Source organism: Oncorhynchus masou, chromosome 14, assembly GCF_036934945.1.
Source record: "Oncorhynchus masou masou isolate Uvic2021 chromosome 14, UVic_Omas_1.1, whole genome shotgun sequence".
Classification (NCBI taxonomy): domain Eukaryota; kingdom Metazoa; phylum Chordata; class Actinopteri; order Salmoniformes; family Salmonidae; genus Oncorhynchus; species Oncorhynchus masou.
The window spans coordinates 7,775,676-7,796,573 of record NC_088225.1 but is presented as its reverse complement, the minus strand read 5'-3'; the positions used below and the strand labels follow the sequence as shown (position 1 = coordinate 7,796,573).

General features: G+C 40.5%; 1 protein-coding gene across 1 annotated transcript; it reads left to right on the top strand.

Annotated features, from left to right (window-relative positions):
• The first annotated feature begins 1,351 nt into the window (after positions 1-1,351).
• On the top strand, positions 1,352-16,423 carry LOC135554084 (transcription factor MafK-like). The gene is made up of 3 exons (XM_064986127.1): positions 1,352-1,527; positions 11,596-11,673; positions 11,764-16,423. Exons 2-3 carry the CDS (start codon positions 11,629-11,631, stop codon positions 12,199-12,201), a joined length of 483 nt encoding a protein of 160 aa, XP_064842199.1. The 5' UTR covers positions 1,352-1,527; positions 11,596-11,628; the 3' UTR covers positions 12,202-16,423.
• The last annotated feature ends 4,475 nt before the right edge of the window (positions 16,424-20,898 follow it).

Genomic DNA, 20,898 nt, shown 5'->3' with positions numbered 1-20,898 from the left:
GCATGAGAGATCCCAGCACATCAATGTACAATTTAGTCCATATGCCTCTACTGGGGAAAACGCTCATGTGTTGAATCACCGAAGGCAATGGTCATCCACAGAAATACAACCATATACCAACCTCCTGGCTCTAGGCCCAGCTACAGTGGGTGAACTCTATGGGAGTTAGTCAGTTCCTTTGCTATGAAATTAGTGGGAATCTTTTTTTCTTATAGTTTACAGTGTAATGGAGAGGTCCTCACTGAAGACATCCTGATTTGAACCAATTTATTAATGCATACTGTAAGGAGCAAGTTGATTTTTAAATGAATATAATTTAGTAATTTACAAACCTTACAAACCTGCAGCACAGTCTATGGTTGCGTTTACATAGGCAGTCCAATTCTGATATTTTGCCACTAAATGGTCTTTTGACAGCCTTGAGGTGTACAAGCATTGCTTATCAACTCTGTGCTCAGTTTGAGGATGTTCAATGAGATGAGCCCTAGAGTTAGGCTGTTAATGTGTATCATGTACATACACATTAAAAACATGAAGTAGTAAAATGAGGAAATCATTTTTGGAAGAATATTTTATCTGTCTGTTTAAAAAACAAACAAACATGCAGTGTATGACCAGACTTGTTCTTGTAGACTTACAACAAGAACTGAGAAGCACGCTGTGGGAGTCCTTAGTTGGAGGGATACTACTAGTTTATTTTTGGAGATGTGTCATGTTTTTTTCTAAAGCATTTCACCTAAGAGAATGTCTGTCACCCTTCTCAGACTATATGTTGTCTTGCATGATAATGGGGCAATACTGTAAGAGGTTAGTAAGAAGGCTGAATAAGCTAGTTTATAGTTGGGCTCAGAGCCTTCAACATTATGCAGCCTTTAATAAATGCAAAACTGAAAATAAACGTTGGAAGGACAGGACATTGGTAAAGACAGATGGCGCCTGTTCTTCTATTAACCAGCGAGGCAGTAATTTTAGGGTCACATTACCTCAAAAAATGCTAATTCTCTGATGTCAAATTATGAGAAAGTATATGGGATAGGGCTTCTCTAATAGTTATTTTGTCACCAGAAAAACGAACATTGTGCAATCAGGTGCGCATGGAATTATTGAATCGGCCTATAAAAAGCTAAAACATGTGCTGACATTGTTTGTGAAGTATTAACAGACTATTTATAGTTGGATAGCCATCATTAGTATAATAATGATTTAATCTACACATTATCTCGCTATTATCAAACTGCGTCAACAGTCTATTTCTAGCTTCCCATAGTTTCCCGCCTTGTTCACGTCAACAGAAAGTTATTTTCATGAATGGAGGGGGCGGTCACGAGGAGTTGGTGACGTAAATACTTGCGGAAGCACGAAGTGGAATGTTGATACATTGTTGTTGTTGTTTTGTAGTTAATTTAGTACGGGGACACATTTCGGTTCGACTGCTGGACTACTTTCAGAATTGCGACAAGTAACTTCAACCCGTATAGGACGGAAACTTCACAAGCTTTTCCGACCGAGAATATCCGCTTTCATAAGGTGAGCGTACGAGCGCTTTTCTGGGAGATGTTTTGACATTCCTCTCTAAAATTGCTGATGCTATCACGGTGACACATGCGTAAAATCGAATCTATCAACAAGTATGATCAGGTTTAACCAAACATTTAATTGACATGTTATCAACGTACTTGGTACATGTTATTTAGGCCCATCATAACAATTTGAAACAGCTTACAACGCCAGAAATGAACTTTTTTCACTCTTGAAATCGTTCAATTGTAACAATTTAACAAATCGTGTTTTTCTGAATGTTTAAAATTTTTATTCCATCTATTTACCCATCGTAATATTTTGAATGATATTCTTTTACTTCTGCCTCTTAATAACTTGAAAATGTGTAATATTTTCAGAGATCTATTACTGTATCCATATGGTTGTCCACAGCGCACGGTAGCCTACTTTTATGTTTACGATTGAAGGGAACAACACGTGGTTTGGGTTTTAGAATTCTGAGTCAAAGTGCACGGTGTGGGGATAGACCACCAGGAGGAAAGTAAAGCTGATAAAAATAATGAAGACGGAGCCGAGTTATAAAACGTTGCCCCTGATTCAGACATGAGTAATAATACGTTTTGCTTGTTTTACTATATCAAGGCCATTAAGTGTGTGGGCTACTGTAATTATCAGCAAGTATGGTAGTGTTTATTTTCCTTAAATGTAGTATTTGCAGGCGAAGTTAGATTTATGTTCAGTTTATTTGAAGGAATCTGCAATGTACAGTGCCTTCAGAAAGTATTCACACCCTTGACTTGTTCCACATTTTGTTGTTACAGCCTGAATTTAAAATGAATTAAATTGAGATTTCACTGGTCTACTACACACAATTCCCCTTAATGTCAACGTGGAATTATGTTTGCGCTGCTAAGGTAAGCAATAGTATATTTTGGTAGACAGATGCTACTCTTTGGTAAAAGGGGTACATTGGAATTAGTTTTTTTTTTATGTTTACAAGTTAACTAACTAGTAGAAGCTGAAATGTCTTGTTATGGCATGCCTAAATACACAACATGACCAAAAGTATGTGGACATTTGCTCTTTGAACATCTCATTCCACAATCATGGGCATTAATATGGAGATGGTCCCTCTTTTGCTGCTATAACCGTCTCCACTCTTCTGGAAAGGCTTGCTTAAATACAGCCACAAGAGCATTAGTGAGGTGGGGCACTGATGTTGGGCAATTAGGCCAGACTCGCAGTCACCGTTTCAATTCATCCCAAAGGTGTTCGATGGGGTTGAGGTCAGGGCTCTGTACAGGCCAGTCAAGTTCTTCCACACAGATCTCAACAAACCATTTCTGTATGGCCCTTGCTTTGTGCACGGGGGATTTGTCATGCTGAGACTGGAATTAGCATTTTATTTTTGTCACTCCAGGACAAGCCTAAATGAAACGCAGCCCTTATTTTAAGTGTTTCTAAAATCCCCTATGGGAAAAATGTATGGCGAAAAAAGGATTGGAACCATTTCCTTGTTTGACTGCTGGCCTTAATGGGAATTATGACTCATGCTGTGGTACTCTATAGTGTTTAACATGATTTTTGAATGACTACTTAATTGCTGCACCCCACACATACAAGACCAGGGAGGTTTTCCAATTCATAGGGCACCTATTTGTAGATGGGTAAAAAAAAAATAGATGTTGAAAATAACTTTGAGCATAGTGAAGTTATTAAATACACTTTTGATGGTGTATCAATACACCCAGTCACTACAAAGATACAGATGTCCTTCCATACGCCGCTAAAACACAGGGCCAAATCTACACGGGAGTTGCTTACCAAGAAGACAGTGAATGTTCCTGAGTAGCAGAGTTACAGTTTGACTTGAATCTACTTGAAAGCCTATGGCAAGACCTGAAAATGGTTATCTAGCAATTTGCCAGAGATTGAAGCATTTTGAGAAGATTAATAGGAAAATGTTGCACAATTCAAGTGTGGAAAGCTCTTAAGCTGTGTTCACATTGGTAGTTTGAAGTCTCAAATCCTATTTATTTGCATATCTGATTCAAATCTGTTATTCTTCCTGCAGTCTCAACTCCACATGGAGTCGGATATTTCAAGCCACCTTCGTAGCTGGTTTGAAGTCCGATACAAATCTGATTCGTGGCCATGTGACTTGTCTGAATGGTCATATCATGTTGCTTGCGAGCTACTCTGTTGACAGTTTGACAAGAACATGTGGTAGCTAATTAGCTTGTTAATTGTTTACAAACAAATTAGTGAATGTGCTAAACAGCTACCTAGCTAGCTAGTTGACTACCTTGGCTAGCCAAAAAGGACTTATTTTGAAAGTTGGGCCATCCTATCCTTTTGAGGATTTGTGTTCTTACACTGATTTTTAACATTCAAGCAACTGGGAAACATTCATGGCGGGTATTTTCACCTTCGCTTACTACATAACTTCAGAGTGATGGGAAGCACGAGCGCCACCATCAATCAGCCTACACCACCATGCACACACCCATCGGGAGTATGACAACAAGCGTAGCCATGTCAGCAAATGACTGCTGTCTGAACACAACTGATTTGAGCGTTAAAGCCTGCAGTGTGAACAAGGCTTTAGAGACTTACCCAGAAAGACACAGCTGTAATCGCTGCCTAAGGTGATTTGACAAAGTATTTACTCAGGAGTGTGAATACTTACAGTGCCAGTCAAAATTTGGGACACACCTACTCATTCAAGGAAGAAGGTGTGTCCCAACTTTTGACTGGTACTGTATGTATATGAGATATTTAATTTTCAATTAATTAGCAAAAATGTCTAAAAACATGTTTTCACTATACCGTTGTGGGCTACTGTATGTAAATGGTTGAGAAAAATCTAATCCATTTTGAACTCCGGCTGTAAGACAACAATATTTGTGGAATAAGTCAAGGGTATGAATACTTTCTGAAGGATAGTGTCTAGTGTGGTGCTGTGTCCTATTGAATACTACTGTAGACATTCCCAAAGACATTGTTAGTGCTGTATCAGTGATTTCGTTCTTTATCCTATACCCTGGTTTGACAGTAGAGAGAGGAGAGAGTGCCATAGTCGGCCCTGGTTCAGCAGAATCTCGTTTGGAAGCCGCAGTGTCGCAGGCCAATATGAAATTGAATCTACGGGCCTGCTGTCAAAGCAATAATTTTTAGATGACACACACACAAAAAGCTTGTTGCTACGCCGACCTTTGTCTCTGCCTCTGTCCCGTTGCCCAGCTTTATAGAATAAACAAAGATAAATCCTTATCAATTTCATATTTTGGTGCTGACTGTATGTCTCCAGACCGGGATCATATTCTTGGACATTTGACCTTTACTGTCATTGTGATTTATATGGAAAATATGAGAGGAGTCCTTTCTCATCCAAAACTTTCCACAGTGTATGAGGGCCTTGAAATCTCTTCTAAGAGGCTGCCTATGTACTGAGTCACTGTTGATGAGGTATATGTGGTGGGGGTGACCTCCCACACCAAGTGCATCATATCCATGCTCTGTCATGAGGTTAACATGTGGCTTGGTTCCCAATGGAGGAGAGAGAGGGTTTATCATCTTCTGCTCTCTCACTTCCCTACCCAATATGATGTATACATGCTCATAATGGTTAATGATGCCCACAGTTTCAATAGTATTGAGTGTTCTGTGGGTTCTCTACCACCCCCTGTACTTATTGTGGGTTTTGCAGTGTGTTGTGAAAGTGAAATGACTGTGGTTAGTGAAACGGTATGACTCAAAAGGAAACCCGAGTCAGATATTTTTATGTGTAAACTTCCTTTTTTAACTGTGGAACTTCATTTCCTTACTATGTGTTCTGATCATTTATTTCTAGAGACAAAGAAGAAGAATTACACAGACATGACAGATGACAAATATTTACAGTACTGTATTACATGTACAGATTAACAGTCACATTAACAAGCTTACGCTGAAGCATGGAGAGATATACATTGGCATCTCTCCACAAGTGCCCCTTAGGTGCCTGTGTTGTACCAACCACCAGGATCTGCACCCAGCCCATTCCCGCTTTTCTAGATGACTTCCTGGATCTCAGACCAGTGCTCTCGCCACACTGTGGTCTGGGGGCGTGGAGGGATCGTCTCGAGTAAAGTGCCTTGTCTTTGTAACATTGGTATTAGGTGGTATACAGTAAACAATGATTCATGTCTGGAACTTTCTCACTTTTACATCTGAGAACTTGGGTACTCAGACTGAATAAGAATATTAACAACTTAATGGAGAGCCGGGATTGGATTAATGACTGTCGTTTTTCTCCTGCTGATGTAATCTCAAGTCTCTTGTGTTAACAAGTACTGAAGCCCTTTGTTATTTGAAGTTGGAAAATGTAATAGTGATTTGTTTTCTCATTGATCTTCATTGTTATTCAATGTGTACTATGGAATGGCTTTAGTTAGGTAATAACTGGACAGATTTGTCCTTGCTGTGTGTGTACTTGACATTCTTTTGAATCCCTATGTCCTCAGCTGGAATGTCGCTTCACTCCGATATCTACCTCTCCTCCCTTTTCCGCAAAAAAGTTCCGGCGGTTATGCCAGCCGTTTCCTGTACTTTTCCTTCTGCGAAACAACGGGATTTTCCAGGAAACCTCAGTTTGGGAGGGTGTGATTCCCTGCCGGTCGTCCTAGTTCTTACCAGTAAACAGCATGACTCATGGCTCGGCTATGCTCTCCATTTCCTTTACATAACATCTCCCCAAATGTGCTGCGCTGGAGTGCAGAGCAGAGTGCACCACCACAGCATAGTCTGGAGGAAGACTCTCTCCTCCCCAACTCTCTGAGAAAACAGAGGAGACATTCTGAACAGAAGGGAGCTCCATCAAGCTCTCTCTCCTCTTTGAGGAACCCAAACTCCAAAACTAATAGAAAAGAGAAGGAAAACAAGCAGCCAAGACAAGCCAACACTTCATCTATCACTAGGACCTGAGCACTCAGCTCTTTGATGTGCTGTTTATTTTAGCGAAAAGTCAGGCCCCAGAGCAGTACCTGTCATAAACCAAGCACACAGACTTGAATTTGAGCTTATGTCTGAATGACAAAAACTAAATGGAGTCACATTTCACACATTGTCTCTGGACTAATACCATAACATGCCTGCAGCTTATTGGTTTGTTTTTCTAGCCAGGTCATGATCAGTGCTTAAACGGCAGTTATTTGTCCATTATTAATGGTTACTCTCTGGGCTGATACTGTGGTGCTGATTTAATATGCAGTAAAACTCATTCTAGAGTATTTTAGCAAAGCTATAGCCCTAGTTCTTGGCTCAAGCTTTGAGCAAGTCATTAATGTCAATTACACTGAATGACAAAACAACAAACTATGACAAAGGTTATGTTCACTTTTTCCAACAGAGTTCAAATGGGCAGAGAACAGTGATTATTACCAGTGGGCTGCATCCGGAGCCTACAGTAATGTTGTCAGTTGGACTTGTGTGCTTTGATACGATGAGTAATTTCCTCATGATCTGGACTACGTGAGCTGATGAAATATGGTGCTGAAATCATCAGGCCTTTCCCGTGGCCAGAAAATACTTCATTTTTTCCATCTGTTTAGCCACCACCGTGTGTGTAAATGCTCCCTCTCTCACCATGGAAACTTAAGTGTTGTCAAACTAAGTTATTTATTTTAATTTAATTTTTTATTTCACCTTTATTTAACCAGGTAGGCCAGTTGAGAACAAGTTCTAATTTACAACTGCGACCTGTCCAAGATAAAGCAAAGCAGTGCGACAGAAACAACAACACAGAGTTACACATGGAATAAACAAACGTTTTAATGGTGTTATTGACTGTACATCTATATACAGTGTTTGCAAATGAGATACGATTAGGGAGGTAAGGCAATAAATAGGCCGTAGTGGCGAAGTAATTACAATTTAGCAATTAAACACTGGAGTGATAGATGTGCAGAAGATGAAGGTACAAGTAGAGAAACTGGGGTGCAAAGGAGCAAAAAAATAAATAACAATATGCGGATGAGGTAGATGGTTGTACAATGCTCCGTGAGCTGCTCTGACAGCTGATGTTTAAAGTTAGTGAGGGAGATATGAGTCTCCAGCTTCGGGGATGTTTTGCATTTTTTTCCAGTCATTGGCAGCAGAGAACTGGAAGGAAAGGTGGCCAAAGAAGGAATAGGCTTTGGGGGTGACCAGTGAAATATACAGTGCCTTGCGAAAGTATTCGGCCCCCTTGAACTTTGCGACCTTTTGCCACATTTCAGGCTTCAAACATAAAGATATAAAACTGTATTTTTTGTGAAGAATCAACAACAAGTGGGACACAATCATGAAGTGGAACAACATTTATTGGATATTTCAAACTTTTTTAACAAATCAAAAACTGAAAAATTGGGTGTGCAAAATTATTCAGCCCCCTTAAGTTAATACTTTGTAGCGCCACCTTTTTCTGCAATTACAGCTGTAAGTCGCTTGGGGTATGTCTCTATCAGTTTTCGGACAACAGGCCCTGTGATTTTGGCCCTGTGATTTTGACACACTGAACTCTGTTTGAGAAGTAGTTGGTGAACCAGGCGAGGCAGTCATTTGAGAAACCAAGGCTATTGAGTCTGCCGATAAGAAAGTGGTGATTGACCGAGTCGAAAGCCTTGGCCAGGTCGATGAATACGGCTGCACAGTATTGTCTTTTATCAATGGCGGTTATGATATCGTTTAGCGTGGCTGAGGTGCACCCATGACCAGCTCGGAAACCAGATTGCATAGCGGAGATTCGGGATTCCCAGATTGGGATTCGAAATGGTCGGTGATTTGTTTGTTAACTTGGCTTTCAAAGACCTTAGAAAGGCAGGGTGGGATAGATATAGGTCTGTAACAGTTTGGGTCTAGAGTCTCTCCCCTTTTGAAGAGTGGGATGACCGTGGCAGCTTTCCAATCTTTGTGGATCTCAGACGATACGAAGGAGAGGTTGAATAGGCTAATAATAAGGGTTGCAACAATTGCGGCGGATAATTTTAGAAAGAGAGGGTCCAGATTGTCTAGCCCAGTTGATTTGTATGAGTCCAGGTTTTGCAACTATTTCAGAACATCAGCTATCTGGATTTGGGTGAAGGAGAAATGGGGGAGGTTTGGGCAAGTTACTGTGGGGGGTGTAGGGCTGTTGACTGGGGTAAGGGTAGCCAGGTGGAAAACATGGCCAGCCGTAGAAAAATGCTTATTTAAATTCTCAATTATCGTGGATTTATCGATGGTGACGGTGTCTCCTAGCCTCGGTGTAGTGGGCAACTGTGAGGAGGTGTTCTTATTCTCCATTGACTTTAGTGTCCCAGAACTTTTTGGAATTTGTGCTACAGGATGCAAATTAAGGATAGTCCTACTCTGTATCCCTGTTAGTCGTCAACACTTGATTCATTCTGGCTGTTGTTAGACTTAGATATGAGACGCATCTGAATTCCAGACTGTTATAAGATTTTACAGCGACGTCTTTACATCTGAGTAGACTAAGCCCTCCTCTCAGAGATGGGTGCATTACACAGGATGTATTCTGAATACATTTATCCTCCCAATTGAAACTTGGGGCCTCTTTCCTTTGTGTTTGTCTGTGTGCTCAGTCAGGAATGTGGTTATGTTATCCACAATTCAGCCACCTTCTATGGCTTTACTTTGAGGTCTTCTCCGACACGAGTCGAAGCACTCAAAAAGGTGAAAAGGGAAATCGTTTTCTGGTGGATCGTCAAATGTGCACAGTCAAAAGCGGTACTGAATTGTAAAATGTGCCTGTTGCTCACCCTGAAAGATGATCAAAACAGAGATTTGGTCTTTGGACATTACTGCTCTTTTCTTCTCTGGAAGAAGGAAAGCAGCAAAGTGGGACCTTAAGAGCTCGACCTAGTGCCATTTGCAACAACAGAGAGGAGCACATGCAGAAGGAATTTGAAGGAAACAACGTGGCCTCTGAGCTGTAAAGCTTGAGCACCCCGTGTATGGAGAGGGAGGCTTTTTTCCATCCCATTTCATGATATTCTCAGTCTCAGGTCTAAGTCTCACGGAATATTACCCAGGGTCTCCCCCCTGATGCAACAGTTCAAAACAGGCTCTTTCAGCCAACTTGCTAGAACGTTGTCTTACATTTTTGGCTGGCCGTGCAGTGCTTGATTCAAAGTTGCATGCATGTGCCAAAATAAGGCAATGCTGTATGCTATTCTCTACTCTTTTTCCTATAGTTAAGTTGAAAACCCAAGTGAATTTCAAATAAGGTTCAAAGGGGATGGCCAAAACAAGTACCAGACGTGATGGTTCACCAAACATGTTTTCATGTGGTTCTTAAATATACACAAAACAGAAGAATCTATTGGTTCATTTTCCAAGTTAGGATTGTGTGTGTCGTCTCTCCACATTCATGTATCCCTTCATTACAGAAACATGCGGCCAGGCATAGGCTGTACCTCCGGTGTGGTTTTACAAAAGACAAAACAGATGGCTGACTAAGAACTTATTAGTGATCTGTTCTGCTTCAGTGCCAAAGCCAGTGAACTTTCCATTATCATCGGACCAATCATTTGGCATTCTGCCCCTTTCCACTTAGGAGCTCTGACTAAGACTTTCGATGCAAGAACAGTATTTCTATTGTAGATACAGTGCAACCACTTCAGCTCTTCAACACAAGGTCAACCCAGCAACAGCTGTCAGAAACTGCTGTGATCAGCGATCTATATTTACTTCCAGGGGCATGAGATGAACTTCCCTAAAGGAATAGTCATTAAAACCTCACCCTTTCGGTTGTTGTATCTTGTTCGAGAAAGTGCAGCTCAAAGCGCTGGATGGAATATTTGGCCTTTTTAATGAGGTATCACATGTTCACCTAAATTGTTTAGCTGGCAGAATTTTGCGTCAGCAGCACAGTGAGCTAAATATACCCAGCAGCGTTAAATAAGGGCATGTAGCAGCTCAGGAAAGCCCAGTGTAATACGAGCCAGACGAGCAGACACAAGTCTGAAACCAAATAGAGTACATTGTCTCACTACAAAAATACACCCATGACTGTAAGGGAAACTATTCCTCTGTGACACGCGATCTTCTGGAATTTCCCACATATCTACAGGACTATAAAGTTCAGTATGACCATAAATGTAAGCTTGTGTTTGTTGGGTAGTTTTACTGTTGACATAGGCATTTGTTCTGTGTTATAAAGAGGAAACTCATACGAGTCAATGTAGGCCATGTTAGGTTAAATAGTACTGTATCTTAAGAGAGACTATGCATTAGGTCTGAGGGAAGTGGAAAATAGGGAGCCAATGTTCAGAGTTTATGAGACTGTTATTGTACACACTCCCTAAACTATTGGTGATCCTCACTTAGTTCTTCAAGCTGACCTGCCCGTGTAATGTCTACCATGTGTATGACAGGGTTATGAATGAGACGTGTTTACCCTTTGGCTGACCATGTGACTATACTCCCAAACCCATTTTCAGGGCGTTTCCATGGCAGCCATCGCCTAGGGAGCAAGTCAGGGTGCTGAAATGGAGCCTTGGGAGAATGTAGGCCTTTATTCACAGTCAGGCACACAGCATTCTCTCTCTTTTTGGCCATGGCAGCAGTCTCAAAGGCATGTGTTTCACTGTAGTGTTCAGATAGGCCTTTTTCCAAAAACAATTTTGACCAAAATAGGCCATGCCCAGTTTCTAAGCAGAGGGCTCAGACAAGCTGTGTGGTGAGAGCTGACCTGTTTCTATTCTTGCGGTCTTGCTACGGTCTAGTGAACTACATTGATAGGGCCCTCCCTACAGCAGCAAGTAAACAGGTTTGCCCAACAGTCTGTGTATTCATTATCATCTTTCAGTGTGATGCTGACCTCTGCTGGCAGTCTCTGTTACTAGAAAATCTACTGAGCTGGTTGCAGATGACGTAACTAACTCATGAATGTTGTTGTGGGATCTCATCAATAGAGTTCTTGGGAAAGGGGAGTGGCTTCTTAGGAGGGCTGTATCTGAACTTGGCTACACGCATAACACTTTAATTTCACAACGAATACACTACATTATGCATACAAATATATTTGAATACATTTTTTTTTATTCCAATCACAATTTCCCCTTTGTTTTGCAGTGTGACGTCTGTGGGATTCTGGCCAGTTTATGCATGCAGGGTATGACGACTCAGTTTAAAGGAAACAAGACTTTAAAGGTAATTTTGTATTCGTACACTGTATCTTTTAATGTGAATGATGAGTTCAGGAAAGGTCCAGAATCTCATCAATGGCGGTCTCTGTTGCAGGTTAAGAAGGAGGTGGGTGAGAATGCTCCGGCCCTCTGTGATGACGAGCTGGTGGCCATGTCGGTGCGTGAGCTCAACACACACCTGCGTGGGCTGACCAAGGAGGACGTGGTGCGGCTGAAGCAGCGGCGGAGGACCCTGAAGAACCGGGGCTACGCCGCCAGCTGCCGCATCAAGCGGGTCACCCAGAAGGAGGAGCTGGAGAGGCAGAAGCAGGATCTGCAACACGAGGTAGACAAGCTGGCCCGGGAGAACGCCAGCATGAGGCTGGAGCTGGACGCCCTGCGCGCCAAGTATGAGGCCCTGCAGTGCTTCGCCCGGACTGTCACCTGCGGGCCTCTCTCACCAGGCAAGGTGGCCACCACCAGCGTCATCACCATCATCAAGTCTACAAACAACCACAACTCCAGCCCAACCTCCTTCTCAGCTCCCTCCTAGTTGTGACAGAACTGAGCTCTCGTCTCCCCGTCCTGCCTGGTCCTTACCGGTTCTGACCCGATCCAGCCTGAAAACAATTGCACCTGACCCATGCTGAGAGGAAGCTCAGTAATTAGACTGAGGGAAGGGGGTGGGGTGGCCACTAGCTCTGTGTAATGATAACAACATATGATGCTGCATTCATTCTCTACTCTTTCTCTCACATACTGTACATAATCTACATTGTCTGTGCACTGTGCTACAACCGCCCCAGCACCGGCCGGGCATTGGGCCTCTCTGACCCTCTCTCCTTGACTGATGGCAGAGATTAGCTCATACTACAGTGTGAGTGGATACTTGATATTATACCCCGCGATGGCAGCACTGGTCTGAGACAGCTCTGATGCCTGTGGTATCTTGCATTTACAGAGTATAAAGTAATATATTATTGTAATAATTACCGTATTAATAGATTATAAACATTTTAAAATAACAAACAAAAAAATGCTGATCTAAGCCTAAAAGCCTTCTTTCTTCTGTATATGAAAGCATACACTAATGTCTCAATGAAAATTGAGGCATTGAAGCTTTTGCCTTAAACTGATCTCGGAATGATCTCTCAGTAATATTCAAATATTTGTTTTTTTTGTCACTCTCATGCAGTATGTTCAAAATATTTTAAGCTTTAATATTTCCAATTTCAAGGACAGCTTGAAAACCGTAAAAAAAAAAATATATATATTTGAGAACTGACCAAGCATGTTTAGTTGGATGAACCAGGCCCTTTTGACATAGGAAAACTTTTACCTGGTTTAGACTGTAGATTAGACTTGCAGGTATATAGCATTATAGCATAGCCTACATAAAATAATACAAACATACTCATGGGTTATCCTCCTTACAGCTGTGAGGAACTAAATCTACAGTACAAGTCAAATACAAATTAGGCTACATCAGACAAATGACAGATCCTTGAACAGCATTTACTATTAAACTGTTAGATCATGGTGTAATAGTACCAAAATCACTTGGTTTGCAAATGTTAAATCATATAGCTGCAAATTTACATCTAAAATCATTGGACACCTGAAGCATCTTTTTGGGAAATACTGCAGTCCATTTGTGTATTACTTTAGCAATGGGAGATTGTATGATGCTGATCATAGTTTGTGGTCTATCCCAGAATTGCTAAAGTTGCAGCGAGTTTATAACTATTGCCAAGGGTGGCATATTTATTTTATGATAATAAGACAAGCATTTACCTATGATTGTTTGCCTCTGAACTTTCCTCCCCATGCTATGCCATATTTCATGTTAGGTAATCCATATTGGATGTAGTGACAATGGGAGCTGCCTTGACAAATGAAATGCAATTCAATGAATTCCTGTATATTACAGACTTAAGGTAGACCCTCTATTTTAGTTTCAATGCAAGATAAGGAAAATGGAAGCTCAACTGCCTCCTGTCACTTGACATTGAGAACTCTGTCCTCTTAGAAATCATTCCTACTGTTGGGTTGTCTGGAAGTGCTGCTGTCGGTGTTGGTAACTCTCTGAAACGGTAGACATTGAACACAAATGCTTTCGACACAGACTTTTGGGTAAGAGGAATCCCGGCATAAAACCCAAGAGAAAAAAAACTCTAGGAATGGTGTCACGACCAAATCCAATGGCACGTTAGCTTCAAGTGTTACCCATAAACAAGCACAGGTTGAGTATGCTTTTTGAAGGGTCTAAGTTTCAGTTCTAGATCATTATCTAGAATCTATAGTTTTTGCATTTCAGCCCTTATCGAAGTTCGTCACGAGTGAAGTCTAGAGTTGGCTCTTGTCAAGGTTTTCTCTTACCCCCAGTGGACATGACTTCCTTTCCTCCCCTGTTTTTTAGCTGTAAAGATCACAAAGGGGGACTTTGCTGCTGCATGGCTCTCTGCTATTTCAGGCAGGGCCATTGCTGTGCTCTTATCATTCTCATCTTGTGTTTTCATTTGGCATATTTGTTATTACACTTTAATTCCCATGTCTTTTTATATATGTGTGCATTTTTCTATAATTGTTGCTTTTATTATAGGTATATTAAATACCTGGGAGTGGTGTGATCTTGTAATCATCCCCTGACGTAAAATTATTCTTATTTTCTGGCCTATCTCAGCAGGATAGTACAATTATTACCTATAGCATCGATTAAATCATAAGGAATATGTTCTGCTGACTTTATAGTTGTATTTGTGTCTTTTTAAGGTCAGTTCATAAATATTACCTGCAAACTACCCTCGGCTAGTCTGCAAATTAGGCTGTCTGTGTTTACAGTCATGACTGTTTTAGAGTAGGTGGATTGGGTATATTTTGATAGGAAAGACTTTGGTAGCTAATTGCCATATGCCCACATGCTATTATAAGGAAGTTACGTTTGTATCACATTGCTAAACTCAAAGACTTTTGAAGTTTGAGTTGATGCTTTTGTGACAGCTATGAAACAGATACAAGTATTACAATTTGGAGGAGAATATACAGCAGAATGCAAGTTATGAAATTACAGTTGAGGTGAAAACACTTGAATTATTTAGCACCCTTTTCTGAGCTTTACACTGACCTCTGCTGGTAGTCTTTATAAATGCTGTGAATAAGCACATTATTAATGATCAAATTGTTTTGGAGACTTTTGCAGTCCACTTGCATATCAATTTATAAAACTTTTATGCGTTAGTTATTGCTTTCAATTTCATTCAATTCTGTTCTAAACAAAGCCACAATACTGTTTGACTCAAATTTGAGTGCAAACATATACTTTTGTGTCAAAATAAACAAAGTAGATGCATTTCTATGTGCCCCAAGCTGCATTTCCCTCCCTAGTTGTATTGAAACTCACTAAAGATTCATACACATCTACACATGGCTCTGCCAGTTGAAGATGGAGTATGGAAGCAGGAGTAGTTATGTTCTTCCTGCACAGCAGGTGGCTGTGTTATCCTTCCGTACCCTCGATCGAGAAATAAAGAACCTTGCTCCTAGAGTTGGATTGAACAATGACTACGGCAAATTCATATGCACAGGGCACTGTAATGGAACTGCTAGAAACTAGAGGGCAATGTAAATAAGATGTATTTCTGCCATGGTTGATTGCATCTTTTCTGATATGGGCCATTATAATGCAACGGTAAGGAAATTGGATAGATAGTTCAGAAACCAAGTGGGCACTTTTCTAAATGTTTATCTTGTACGTTTTGCTATATGTTGCCTTTTAGGCTGCCGCGGTTAAATGATTGTATATTCTTCACCTGATTTATATCTACATTATGTTTTATGTAGGCCTACACATCTTTCCTATATTTGTTCTGTCAGTCCTACAAGCTATTTGCCATAAACGGACACAGAACATACATGTTAAATGTCCAGCAGATGTACTTCTAAATTGGTAAAACAGTTCCATGACATATAAAGTATGCTGCTCCAAAGTAGTACTTTGTATACGTCAACATTCAAATGAGTAACCAAGGTGGTGGTGGGTGAAAGAATAACAGTTGTAATACAATGGATGTTATGCTTTCACGGCAGGGTAGCCTAGTGGTTAGAGCGTTGGACTAGTCACCGGAAGGTTGCAAGTTCAAACCCCCGAGCTGACAAGGTACAAATCTGTCGTTCTGCCCCTGAACAGGCAGTTAACCCACTGTTCCTAGGCCATCATTGAAAGTAAGAATTTGTTCTTAACTGACTTGCCTAGTTAAATGAAGATAAAATAAACTCACCATGTTCCACTTTGTATCACACAATTGTATGTTAACTAAAAAACTAAAAAGTTATCGTGTGGACTTTCACAGTGAATGGGATCTCAAGTTTTAATGCACAGCCACAACGACACTAAATTAGACGGTAATTTGTCTAGTTTGTGGTAGTTAATGAGGCATGATAGTTCTATTATACTGCTTTCGAGCTGATGATGAGTGTAAATAAAATAACGAGGCTGCACTTTGAAGAGAAACCGTACCATTTGTGACCTTTCATTACTCTGCTAACTAGTATGTATTTTATTTGAACTTCAATATTTATTTGATTTTCTGTAAATTGTATTTTCAACATCTAAATTATTTGATTTACATTCATTTATTTACTTGTTGCATTTAATGAAATACCCTCCTGTACAAATACAATAATTTTTGTTTCTGTTTCGATTGAAAACAAGGAGGTAAATTATTCCTGTAAATAGATGTCTGTTTTTGTACTTTTAAATAAAGCTTTTTTTCTCATTTTTTGGGTCTGTTTAACTCCTTGAATGATTTCAAACACTGTAGGGTGATTCCTCATGAAACCAGGACAAAAAAAGGCCCAGATTTTGGGGGATTTTCACAAACTTTAATCCATAGAAAGGTTCTGTGTGGGAGGATTGTTGACAAATATTGATTTTTGTATCAAAGTGTAATAGAGAAATAATGAATCAATGTCAGCATATTAATAGCAGTTTGGCCTTACCCATTTTCATTTTTTATACATTTTTCATTGTAATTTCAAAAAATGTCAATACTATAAGTGTCCAATGTAGACGTCACTGTCAAATCCTGGTTACAAATATTCAACACGTTTGGCTCAATTTCAGTAAGTGTTGTGAATGTGAAAATGGACAAAAAATTGTGACCTTCTGTTGGTGATTTTCAGGATGTGCAATGATACAAGTAAAAGGAGGGCTGTGATTGGTTACATTGTCTACTGTACCAATTTCTCTGTAGAAAAAGGGCCATGACTTTAAAACTAGCAGAGATCCCACTCTGGAAAATTGATATGCCCATAAAGTATATTATGCTCAACGATATATAGAAATATTTCCACATTTTCTATATTCATCTTTATATTTTTCAATATTAATAAAATAATATAAGAAAAATCAAAATACTACCCATATTTCAGAGTAAGCAGTAACGCTTCATTTGACACAAATATTTGCTTTATGGAGTTGGTATTATCTCTCAATTACGCTATTAGATATAAATGTCAATAATCCTTCCCCCAAAAGACCATACTATAGATTAGATTTCCTGATTTTTAATTTAATAAAACAATTGACTGGTTAAATTAGAAATCACCTATTAGTCTACAGTGAGGTGCTGAGAGAAGGACAGTATACCATCTAGCCATTCTCCCAAGTACTTGTATGAGGTGAATACCTCAAGCTTTAAACCCTCAGAGGTTGTAATCACACCTGTGGGGAGTGGGTCATTCTTCTTACCAAACCACATGACCTTTGTTTTGGAGATGTTACCTAATTAAGGTAAGCCAGTAATTCTGCCCATACACTCAACAAAAACAGTGCATTTGGAAAGTATTCAGACCTCTTCACTTTTCCACATCTTGTTACGTTACAGCCTTATTCTAAAATGGATTAAAAAATAAAAATATAAATCTACACAAAATACCCCGTCAAATGACAAAGCAAAAAAGTTATTTTGAAATATTTGCAAATGTATATAAAAAAAACAACTGAAATACATTATTTATGTGAGTATTCAGACTCTTTGCTATAAGACTTGAAATTGAGCTCAGGTGCATCCTGTTTCCATTGATCATCCTTGAGATGTTTCTACAACTTGAATGGAGTCCACCATTCAATTGATTAGATATGATTTGGAAAGGCACACACCTGTCTATTCAAGGTCCAACATGTCAGAGCAAAAACCAAGCCATGAGGTCGAAGGAATTGTTGGAACAGGATTGTGTTGAGGCTAAGATCTGGGGAGGGGTACCAAAAAATTTCTGCATCATGGAAGGTCCCCAAGAACACAGTGGCCTCCATCATTCTTAAATGGAAGAAGTTTGGAACCACCAAGACTCTTCCTCGAGCTGGCCACCCGGCCAAACTGAGCAATTGGGGGAGAAGGACCTTAGTCTGTGAGGTGATCAAGAACCCGAGAGTTAATCTGTGGAGATGGGAGAATCTTCCAGAAGTACAACCATCTCTGCAGCACTCCACCAATCAGGCCTTTATGGTAGAGTGGCCAGATGGAAGTCACTCCTCAGTAAAAGGCACATGACAGCCCGCTTGGTGTTTGCCAAAAGCCACCTAAAGGACTCTCAGACCATGAAAACCAAGATTCTCTGGTTTGATGAAACGAAGATTGAACTCTTTGCACTGAATGCTAACCACCACGTCTGAAGGAAACCTGGCACCAGGATCGAGGGAAAGATGAACAGAGCAAATTACAATGAGATCCTTAATGAAAACCTGCTCCAGAGTGCTCAGGACCTCAGACTGGGGTGAAGGTTTACCTTCCAACAGGACAACAACCCTAAGTACACAGCCAAGACAACGCAAGAGTGGCTTTGGGACAAGTCTCTGAATGTCCTTGAGTGGCCCAGCCAGAGCCTGGACTTGAACCCGATTGAACATCTCTGGAGAGACCTGAAAATAGTTGTGCAGCGATTCTATCCATCCAACCAGAGCTTGAGAGGATCTGCAGAGAAATTTAGTATTTTTTTTTTCTGCAGAGAAGAATGTGTGAAACACCCCAAATACAGGTATCCCAAGCTTGTAGCATCATACCTAAGAGGACTCGAGGCTGTAATCGCGTCAAAAGTTGCTTCAACAAAGCACTGAAGAAAGGGTCTGAATACTTATGTAAACGTGATATTTTTTGGGTATAAAAAAAGATAATCCATCCACCTGACAGGTGTGGATAATATCAAGAAGCTGATTAAACAGCATTATCATTACACAGGTGCACCTTGTGCTAGGGACAATAAAATAGCACTTTAAAATCTGCAGTTTTGCACACAACACAATGCCACAGATGTCTCAAGTTTTGAGGGAGTGTGCAATTGGCATGCTGACTGAGAATTAAATGTTTATGTCTTTACCATAAGCTGCCCCCTTGTCGTTTTATAGAATTTGGCAGTATGCCCAACTGGCCTCACAACCACGTGTAACCACGCCAGCCCAGGACCTTCACACCCGGGGGTGGGGGTGCTGGGGAGTATTTCTGTCTGTAGTTAAGCCCTTTCGTGGGGGAAAAAGTCATTTTGATTGGCTGCAGCCCTGCCCAGTCATGTGAAATCCATGGATTAGGGCCTAATTTTGTTTATTTCAATTGACTGATTTCCTTATATGAACTGTAATGGAGTAAAATATTTGAAATTGTTACATGTTGTGTTTATACTTTCGCTACATTGTGCATACAGTTGAAGTCGGAAGTTTACATACACCTTAGCCAAGTACATTTAAACTCAGTTTTTTTTCACAATTCCTGACATTTAATCCTAGTAAAAATTCCCTGTTTTAGGTTAGTTAGGATCACCACTTTGTTTTAAGAATGTGAAATGTCAGAATAATAGTAGAGATAATGTTTTATTTAAACTTTTTTCAACTTTCATCACATTCCCAGTGGGTCAGAAATGTACATACACTCAATTAGTATATGGTAGCATTACCTTTAAATTGTTTAACTTGGGTCAAACATTTCGGGTAGTCTTCCACAAGCTTCCCACAATAAATTGGGTGAATTTTGGCCCAATCCTTCTAACAGATCTGGTGTAACTGAGTCAGGTTTGTAGGCCTCCTTGCTTGCACATGCTTTTTCAGTTCTGCCCACAAAATTTCTATAGGATTGAGGTCAGGGCTTTGTGAAGGCCACTCCAATACCCTGACTTTGTTGTCCTTAAGCCATTTTTCCACATCTTTGGAAGCATGCTTGGGGTCGTTGCCCATTTGGAAGACCCATTTGCGACCAAGCTTTAGTTTCCTGACTGATGTCTTCAGATGTTGTTCAATATATCCACATAATTTTACTACCTCATGATGCCATCTATTTTGTGAAGTGCACCAGTCCCTCCTGCAGCAAAGCACCCCCACAACATGATGCTGCTACCCCTGTGCTTCATGGTTGGGATGGTGTTCTTCAGCTTGCAAGCCACCCCCCTTTTACTCCAAAACATAATGCTGGTCTTTATGGCAATTATGGCCATTTTTGTTTCATCAGACCAGAGGACATTTCTCCAAAAAGTACTATCTTTGTCCCCATGTGCAGTTGCAAACCGTAGTCTGTCTTTTTTTATGGTGGTTTTGGAGCAGTGGCTCCTTCCTTGTTGAGCGGCATTTTAGGTTATGTAGATATAGGACACGTTTTACTGTGGGTATAGATACTTTTGTACCTGTTTCCTCCAGCATCTTCACAAGGTCCATTACTGTTGTTCTGGGATTGATTTGCACTTTTCGCACCAAAGTACGTTCATCTCTAGGAGACAGAATGCTGGACCATGGTCCCATGGTGTTTATACTTGCATACTATTGCTTGTACAGATGAACGTGGTTCTTTCAGGTGTTTGGAAATTGCTACCGAGGATGAACCAGACTTGTGGAGGTCTACAAAATTTTTTTCTGAGGTCTTGGCTGATTTCTTTTGATTTTCCCATGATGTCAAGCAAAGAGGCACTGAGTTTGAAGGAGAATTTATCAACCCATGAAGGTCTGGATTTGGAGTCACACTCAAAATTAAAGTGGAAAACCACACTACAGGCTGATCCAACTTTGATGTAATGTCCTTAAAACAAATCAAAATGAGGCTCAGTAGTGTGTGTGGCCTCCACGGGCCTGTATGACCTCCCTACAATGCCCGGGCATGCTCCTGATGAGGTGGCAGATGGTCTCCTGAGGGATCTCCTCCCAGACCTGGACTAAAGCATCCGCCAACTCCTGGACAGTCTGTGGTGCAACGTGGCGTTGGTGAATGGAGCGAAA